Source organism: Mandrillus leucophaeus, unplaced genomic scaffold (genome assembly GCF_000951045.1).
Source record: "Mandrillus leucophaeus isolate KB7577 unplaced genomic scaffold, Mleu.le_1.0 Scaffold120, whole genome shotgun sequence".
In the NCBI taxonomy this organism is placed as follows: Eukaryota; Metazoa; Chordata; class Mammalia; order Primates; family Cercopithecidae; genus Mandrillus; species Mandrillus leucophaeus.
The window spans coordinates 1787610-1796476 of NW_012100321.1; the positions used below are offsets into that span (position 1 = coordinate 1787610).

An 8867-nucleotide genomic window follows, 5' to 3' on the forward strand; every position below is an offset into this window, starting at 1 on the left:
GGGCCTGCTTCGGATGCCTCGCCCCCTTCCTTCCTTCCTCCCACCCGTGGGCTGTCCTGGGTGATGTGGGCAGCCTGCCCACCCCAAGCCCCGTGTGTGGCGTGTGGTTTGGGCTGTTTGGGACCCTCACAGCTGAGACTCATTTTCCAGCCTCTTCCAGGCGGGGCTCTGGGCTGGGGTGGGACGCGGGTCCCTGGCGCTTCTGTTTGACGGGTGAGGTGCGGGCAGGTTTCTGCACCACAGACCGGGGGAGGTGGGTGGCGGGCTGAAGCTAGCAGCTGCGGGGAAGGCACTGGAGGCGCTGCTGACCTGACCGGGACAGGGTCAGGAAGGGCCTCCGGGGCAGGCAGATTTGCGCGGGGAGGGTTCCCTGTGTAGAGGGAAGGCCTCCCTGGGTGGGCAGCACTCGCCTGGACCCTGACCCTGCCCCGTCTCCACAGCGGGTACAGCAGGCCGCGTTGCGGGCCGCCCGGCTCCGGCACCAGGAGCTGTTCCGGCTGCGCGGGATCAAGGCCCAGGTGGCCCTGAGGCTGGCGGAGCTGGCGCGGCGGCGGAGGCAGCGGCAGGCGCGGCGGGAGGCTGAGGCTGACAAGCCCCGAAGGCTGGGGCGGCTCAAGTGAGAACCGGGCCGGGGGTTCTGGGAGAAGCTGGAGGTGGGGCCAGGTCCCAGGGCCTGACGCCTTCCTGCGTTTGTTCAGGAACTGCCCGCCCGTCCACCGGCAGACCACCTCTTCCCCCACAAAACCCCACATTCTCAGAGGCCCCTCCTTCTCCAGGAGGGGGCTTTGGACTGGGTGTCCTGGGCCCTGCAGGCGTGAGATTTCTGAACACCCGCCCTGTTCCGCAGGTACCAGGCACCCGACATTGATGTGCAGCTGAGCTCGGAGCTGACAGACTCGCTCAGGACCCTGAAGGTGCTCATCGCTGGCGCCGCAGAGCCCTGTGCCCAATGATGACACCATCCTTGCTCCCCGTGCCCCCCAGGGGCTATGGGCGACACCATGGCTGCCCCTGGGCTGGGCCAGTGGGGCCAATGCCCAGGGGCTGAGGGCACAGGGTGCTGGGGGGGATCCCAGGGTGAGGGGCCAGGCTAGGGTTTGGGTCTGGGACCCTAAGAAAGCCTTTCCTTCCAGCTGGTCTCTGTTGCAGTCCCGGTCACTTTCAGGACTAGAGGGACCTTCCTGAAGTTCAGAACCAACCCTGTCCCTCCCCTGCTCAGAACCTGCTGTGGCTCCCCAGTGCCCCTGAGGAAGCCCAGCTCCTCTGTCAGCCACACACCTGGCCTGACCTGCCCCGGCCGTGGGGCTCCAGCCAGCTGTGCTCATGAGTGGACTGTGCCTTCTCCCTCTGACCCGGCCTTTGCCCTTGCTGTCCCCTTTTCTGTGTTGTCACCAGCCCACTTCCCATGACTCCTCCAAGCCCAGCTCAGAGATGGCCGTGGGTTGGTGGCTGTCATCCCAGTGCTGTGCCCCAGCAGCTGAGGGCCAGGCTGAGTCCCTGGTGCCCACAAGGCTCCCCTGGGGAGACTGCACGGGGCTGAGCTCTGCCAGGACCCCGAGGAGAGGTCCCAGGCCCTCAGGCTTCTGCCAGGCCCTGCTGAGGCCTCCCTCTCTGTCCCGCAGCCCGAGGGCAACATCCTTCGCGACCGGTTCAAGAGCTTCCAGAGGAGGAACATGATCGAGCCTCGAGAGAGAGCCAAGTAAGGGCGGCCGGGGCCGCTGTGGGGTGAGGGCATCTGGGATTGGCCCCGGGCACTGACTGCTCCATTGTCCCTGCTCCAGGTTCAAACGCAAGTACAAGGTGAAGCTGGTGGAGAAGCGGGCGTTCCGTGAGATCCAGTGAGTCCACCCGGTTTCAGCACAAGGAAGGGAGCCCTTCTCCCGCCCCATGGTGCCCACTGAGTCCCAGGGACCCTCCCAGAGTGTGGCCAGTGGCTGAATCACAACCCCTTGGCCATGCCCAGAAGAGGCCCTGAAACCAGAGTGGGGTTGGGAGGGTCCCCAAAAGGAAACTGAAAGTCAGGGAGTGTCAGGTGGGCAGGGGTTGTGGGGCACCCTCTTACCCACCCTCAGCCCCTTTTCTCTGTCCCTAGGTTGTAGCTGCCATCGGATGCTGGAGCCCCGCCCTTCAATAAAAAGTCCCTTTTAGCCAATCAGTGAACTTCGCCTGTGGCTTGTGTGCCTCCTGCGGGCAGCTGCTCCCAGGTGCAGACTGCGTGTCCCCCTGTGTGGCGACAAACATGTAGGTGGCAGAACTCACTGCCAGAGCCTGGTGAAGCAGAGGTGAGGAGAAGGTTCCCCACTGGATTCCGACTTGGAGAATAGCCCAGTTCCTTCCGCTGTGGGTGACGTAGCAGCTCTCGCCACACCGATGGTAGGAGTGGTGGCAGCTGACCTCCGCCAGGCACCTGCTATCGGGTTTATGCAGGTGGATTCACTCACTGAACTCACAGCAGCCCAACCAAGGAGGGCTGTACTTACTCCCATTTTAAAGGTGAGGAAACAGGGCTGGGCACAGTGGCTCACTCCTGTAATCCCATCACTTTGGGAGGCAGAGGCGGGCAGATCACTTGAGCCCAGGAGTTTGAGACCAGCCTGGGCAACATAGCCAGATCCTATCTCTACCAAAAATTAGCCAGGTGTGGTGGGACGCACCTATGGTCCCAGCTACTGGGGAGGCTGAGGCAGGAGAATCACTTGAACCTGGGAGGCGGAGGTTGCAGTGAGCTGAGATCGCGCCACTGCACTCCAGCCTGGGCAACAAGAGTGAAACTCCATCTCAGGAAAAAAAAAAACGCCGTCTGCCAAGGAGGCCGGCCTCTGACCCAGTGACTCTGTGCTGAGGGGTGACCGAAGGAAACTGCTGGAAATGGGGAGGAAGCTCTTAATGCCTGGAGACGGCCATCGGGGCGTCGGGCACATTCCTGGATACCCGGGGTTGTGGGTGGTCACAGCCACTCAAGGACAAACCCCGTGGCCTGGACACTCAGTGTCCTCAGGAAGTCCCTGGTATTTAATTGCCTGGGGAAGTGCGTCTGTTCCCATATGCGAAATGGAGGATCCACAGCAAAGATGTTTGTGTGTCTCTGCACAGAAATGGCATTTCACATCCGACTTTTATGTCAAAAGCCTAAAAGTACAGAACTCAGCTGGACACAGTGGCTTACCCCTGTAATCCGTCATTTTGGGAGGCCCAGGCAGGAGGATTGTTTGAGACCAGGAACTGGAGACCACCCTGGGCAACATAGTGAGACTCTTATCTCTAGAAAAACAATTTTTAGGCCACTGCAGTGACACTTGTAATCCTAGCACTTTGGGAGGGTTGAGATGGGTGGATTGCTTGAGCCCAGGAATTCAAGACCAGCCTGGGCAACATGGCAAAATCCCATTGGTTTTTACAAAAGATGGAAAAAATTAGCAGACATGGTGGTGCCCCAGCTACTCAGGAGGCCACGGTGGGATGATCACCTGAGCTTCGGAGGTTGAGGTTGCAGTGAGCCAAAATCCACTGCATTTCAGCCTGGGTGACAGAGAGACCCTGTCTCAAAAAAAAAAAAAAAACTTTTAAATTATTTAGTCATGGTGTTGTGCTGCTGTAGTCCTTGCTCCTCAGAAGGCTGAGGCTGGAGGGAGGTGGAGGCTGTAGTGTAGTGTGATGACGCCACTGTGCTCCAGCCTGGGTGACAGCGAGACTAAAACATAAAATACGGAACTCTGGTTAACAGTTTGCAAGCTGAATTTCACTAATGTCTGCAGTTCCTTTGAAAAATGTAAAACAGGCTGGGTGCGGTGGCTCACACCTGTAATTCCAGCACTTTGGGAGGTGGGCGGATCACCTGAGGGTCACGAGTTTGAGACCAGCCTGGCCAACATGGTGAAACCCCATCTCTATTAAAAATAGCAAAAATCAGTCAGGCGTAGTGGCGGGTGTCTGTAATCCCAGCTACTTAGGAGGCTGAGGCAGGAGAATTGCTTGAACCGGGAGGCAGAGGTCGCAGTGAGCCAAGATCATGCCATTGCACTCCAGCCTGGGCGACAAGAGTGAAACTCTGTCTCAAAAAAAAAAAAAAAAAGAAACCGTTAAACAAGGTGGATTAATGAACAGATGTCCCATAAAACAAAAGCACTGAAATGTTAAGGGTAGAATGTAGGTGGTGAGGTATACGGGTGTGCTCAGAAAAATTCTCTTTGAAAGTGTCCTAATAGGGAAATGGCACATTGGGGTTTTGGGGCCATGCAATGTCTTTCATGGCCCTGCACCTGCTTTTGAGGCGGGTGGATCACCTGAGGTCAGGAGTTTGAGATGAGCCTGGACAACATGGTGAAACCCCGTCTCTGCTAAAAACACAAATTACCCGGACGTGGCAGGTGCCTGTAGTCCCAGCTACTCAGGAGGCTGAGGCAGGAGAATGGCTTAAACCCAGGAGGCGGAGATTGCAGTGAGCCGAGATCGTGCCATTGCACTCCAGCCTGGGCAACAGGGTGAGAGCCCAAGAAGTCTTACTCTGTTGCCCAGGCTGGAGTGCAGTGGCACAATCTTGGCTCACTGCAAGCTCTGCGTCCCGGGTTCACGCCATTCATCTGCCTCAGCCTCTCGAGTAACTGAGACTACAGGTGCCCGCCACCACGCCCGGCTAACTTTTGTATTTTTAGTAGAGATGGGGTGTCACCGAGTTAGCCAGGATGGTCTCAATCTCCTGACCTTGTGATCCACCCGCCTCGGCCTCCCAAAGTGCTGGGATTACAGGCGTGAGCCACCGCACCCATGAAGAGCATGATAGAGTCCGTGTCCTGATTTCAGAATCTCTCTGTTACATACTGGCTGTGTGATGTGCAGGTTACTCAACCTCTCTGTGCCTCAGTGTTGTGTCTGTAAAACAGACATAACGATAGTGCTTATCTTGCTGTGGGTTATTATAAGTGAGTCTGCACGTGAAAGTGAGGCCCTGGCACAGGGTAAGCTCTAGGTGGGCGTTTGCTTTTATAACAATGTTAGGGTGGGGGAAGATGATTTTAAAAAGATGCGGAAACTTGCAGTTTGTGCCAGAGGCTCCTCACAAATGCTCTGACCCTTTGACGCAGTCATTGCATGCTTGGGAACGTGGCCTACAGAAACAGCCGGAAGTTGGGGAAGAGCATTCTGCACAGGCTGGTCCTTGAGAGCGTTCTGGAGAATGGGAGGAAACATGGTCATGGACACGGGGCGGGCGTTGGCCACGCAGGCGCCACCTCTGTGGCCATTAACCGAGGGGTCGGAAGTGCCTGCAGCCACTGGAAGGCGTTCGTGTTTGGATGCTTTGTGGGAAAAAGCGAACAGGATCTGCCGCCGTCCACGCTGGCGTTCATCAGACAAACCCCCATGCCAAAAGTCTGTTAAGTGGGAGGATTTCAGAGGACGACTCCCTATTCTTTTTTCCAGCATTTCCTTTTTTTTTAATTTTTTTTTTTTTTTTTTGAGAAAGGGTCTTATGTTGCCCAGGCTGGAGCACATGGCTCTGTCTCAGCTCACTATAGCCTTAACCTCCTGGGCTCAAGTGATCCCCTGAAGTCAGCCTCCTGAATAGCTAAGATTTACAGGCCCATGCCACCATGCCGGGCTAATTCTTTTCTTTTTGTATTTTTAGTAGAGACAGGGTTTTGCCATGTTGCCCAGGCTGGTCTCAAACTCCTGACCTCAAGTGATCCACCCACCTCGGCCTCCCAAAGTGCTGGAATTACAGGTGTGAGCCACTGAGCCAGGCCCCAAATTATCTGTAATGGAGCAAACTTAAAAAAGGAATCCAAAGGTTTTTTCCTTTGCTTTTCTTTTTGAGATATTCTTGCTCTGTCGCCCAGGCTGGAGTGCAGTGGCATGATCTTGGCTCACCGCAACCTCCGCCTCCCGGGTTCAAGCGATTCTCCTGCGTCAGCCTCCCAAGTAGCTGGGATTATAGGCACGTGTCGGCACGCCCGGCTAATTTTTGTATTTTTGCTAGAGACTGGGTTTTGCTTTGTTGGCCAGGCTGGTCTCAAAGTCCTGACCTCAGGTGATCTACCCGCCTCGGCCTCCCAGTGCTGGGATTACAGGGGCGAGCCACCGTGCCCTGCCTGGGGGATTTTTATTTTCTTCCTTAGATCCGCTTTTCTGTGTCCTCTCCATGTGCTCCCACGCTCTTCATGGTGGTGGGAACCATGGGCTGGGTGGGCCGGGCTGACCTCCCTCCATCCTCTCATCAGAGGCTAAAAGCAACGCCTGTATTTCCCAGACACCCCAGCAGCTGGCATTCTGGATGAGAATTAGGTTCCAACAATTAGAGACACCCTGGTGAGGCGTGGACGGCAGGAGCGGTTCTGGAATCGCGGCCGGGCTTGGTGTCCTTGAACCCAGCGGTTCCAGCAGTGGCCCCGTAGGCAGCAGCGCCCCTGGTGGGTCAGTTCAGTGCTGTCCTGGGTGTCATTTCTGAGGGCTTGACCTAGAGCTCTTCTTCAGCTTCCCATGATTTTGTAAGCACCCAGTTCCCTGTAAGAGACCTGGAGTGGTTTCTATTCAGGCGCTAGAGACAATCATGCATTGCGTTTTGTGTGTGTGTTTTGTTTTGTTTTAGTAGTTGCTTTTTTTGGAGACCAGGTCTTGCTGTGTTGCCCAGGCTGGAGTGCAGTGGCACGATTATGGGTCACTGCAACCTCCACCTCCCCAGGGCTCAGGTGATCCCCCCACCTCAGCCTCCCAAGTAACTGGGACCACAGGTGCATGCCATTATGCTAGGCTAATTTTGTATTTTTTGTGGAGGTGGGGTCTTGCCATGTTGCCCAGGCTGGTCTCAAACTCCTAGACTCAAGCAGTCCTCCTGCCTCAGCCTCCCAAGTACCAAGATTAAAGGCAGGAGCCCTCACACCCAGACTCTTGTCTCTATTTAAAAAACAAAACAAAACAAAAAAATGGGCGTGGTGGCTCACGCCTGTAATCCCAGCACTTTGGGACCCTGAGGGGGGCAGATAACCTGACAGCACTTCTCCTTATTCTTTTTTCTGTTTAGGCGCTATGTTTGAGACGAGCCTGGCCAACATGGTGAAACCCCGTCTCTACTAAAAATACAAAAATTACCTGGACATGGTGGCGGGTGCCTGTAATCGCTGCTACTCAGGAGGCTAAGGCAGGAGAATCGGTTTGAACCTGGGAGGTGGAGGTTGCAGTGAGCCGAGATTGTGCCACTGCACTACAGCCTGGGGGACAGAGCGAGACTCGGTCTCAAAAAAGAAAAGAAAAGAAAAAGTCCATACTAATGGGTAGACACAACTCAAGTGAGAGTAGGTTTTGGGGCAGAGAAATTCAGATTAGGCTTTGGCCGGATTTGGCCTGAGCTTCCTGTTTGGCTTGTGAATGGCGATGTCGCTGAGCTGGCAGACACGGGAGCCAGAGCTCAGGGGACCTGGCAGGGAGAGATGGGTGGTCAGTGTGTGGGTGTGTGACATTTGAGGCAGTGGGAGTGGGTAGGAATTACACATAGACCAAAGGTGACAGGTGAAAAGCAGGGAGGTCCGGGGGAAGGAGAAAAAGGTGAGGCGTGGGGACCAGCACAGGGCACTGAGCAGGGGTGGCGGGGAGGGTGTGGGAGAGAACCGGGGCTGTGGATGAGCTACTCCCTCACCTGCCCACACAAGGCTGGAAGGTACCCCAGGAGGGTCGGCCAGGAGGCCGGGGCTGGGTGTCCATTGCTGAGAATTGCCCAGGGAGTGGGTGTTCAGGGCTGGGAGCAACCTCAGAGCACCGCTGTGGTCCTGTGTGATCACTAATGCCCCCACTCCCAGATCCTGTGTGACCACCAAATGCAGCGTCACCCAAGTTCAAGGAGAATCTGGACGTGGGAGACAGTAGCCGCCAGGAGGCGCCTTGAGACTGTGCCAGGAACCAGACAGTCTGGGACAGTCTGAGACAGGACATAGAGGGAGACAAACTCAGGGAGATGCCATCAGAACACCTGGATCCAGCTGTGCCTGAAGTCCTCCCACAGACTTTTTGGTTACAGGAGCCAAGTGCTTAAGCCAATCACAACTTGGATTCAGACACTTATGACCAGAACTTATCTGAAACATGCCCTGATGCCCCTTCCCCCATCTCAGCTGCCTTCCCCAGGCTTCACCTCTGCCCTTGTCACTGGTGGGAATCCATCCAAACCTTGAATCTGGCCTTCAAGTCTGGGCACCTCACCCCTCCTTTACCTGGCACATCAGCCTTGGGCCCCTCTCCCTGGCTCACTGGGTTCCTGCCTCTTTGTCCTCAAGCCCCTCTACTCCAGGAAGTCAGCCTGGATTGCACCCTTCTCCCCACCCCACCCACATGAAGTAGAATCAGTAGCAATACTGGGCTCCCCACCTAAGAGCTGGGGGGTTGGTTTCAAGTCTGTTCAGTCCGATTCTTCCCATCTGAACTTCATGAACAGGTAACTACAGCTTCCCTCTGACATCCCAAACACCCTTAACTATTAGATGGGGGAACGTGAACCTTGTATGCAGAAGGTGCTTAATCAACATCTGTTGATGCAGGTGATACAGGGCATTGATTAGTAGCACAGATTCTGGAACCAAGCTCCTGGAATCACATCTTGGCTCCACTCCTTACCAGCTGGGTGTCTTTGAGGAAGTCACTTAACCTCTCTGAGCCTCAAGACAAGTAATACTAGTGTCTAGCATTAAATAAGGTAATGCCTGTTACCTTATTTATGCTGTAAATGCTGACAGCAATGCCCAGCACATAGCAAGTGCTGTATGATTGTTTACTATGTAAGGAGCTCAGAAGAAAATGGACGACAGTCAATTTCTTTTCTTTTTTTTTTTTTTTGAGGCGGAGTCTCGCTCTGTCGCCCAGGTTGGAGTGCAGTGGCATGATGT

General features: G+C 55.4%; 1 protein-coding gene across 1 annotated transcript in view; it reads left to right on the forward strand.

The window, feature by feature from the left end:
• Positions 1-2149, forward strand: part of GLTSCR2 (glioma tumor suppressor candidate region gene 2) — a 12557-nt gene extending 10408 nt beyond the window's left edge. Inside the window, exons 7-12 of the mRNA XM_011970114.1 lie at positions 161-213; positions 404-616; positions 848-914; positions 1623-1699; positions 1782-1838; positions 2093-2149. Coding sequence (XP_011825504.1) covers positions 161-213; positions 404-616; positions 848-914; positions 1623-1699; positions 1782-1838; positions 2093-2099 — 474 coding nt within the window. The 3' untranslated portion in view covers positions 2100-2149. The remainder of the gene's footprint in view (positions 1-160; positions 214-403; positions 617-847; positions 915-1622; positions 1700-1781; positions 1839-2092) is intronic.
• The last annotated feature ends 6718 nt before the right edge of the window (positions 2150-8867 follow it).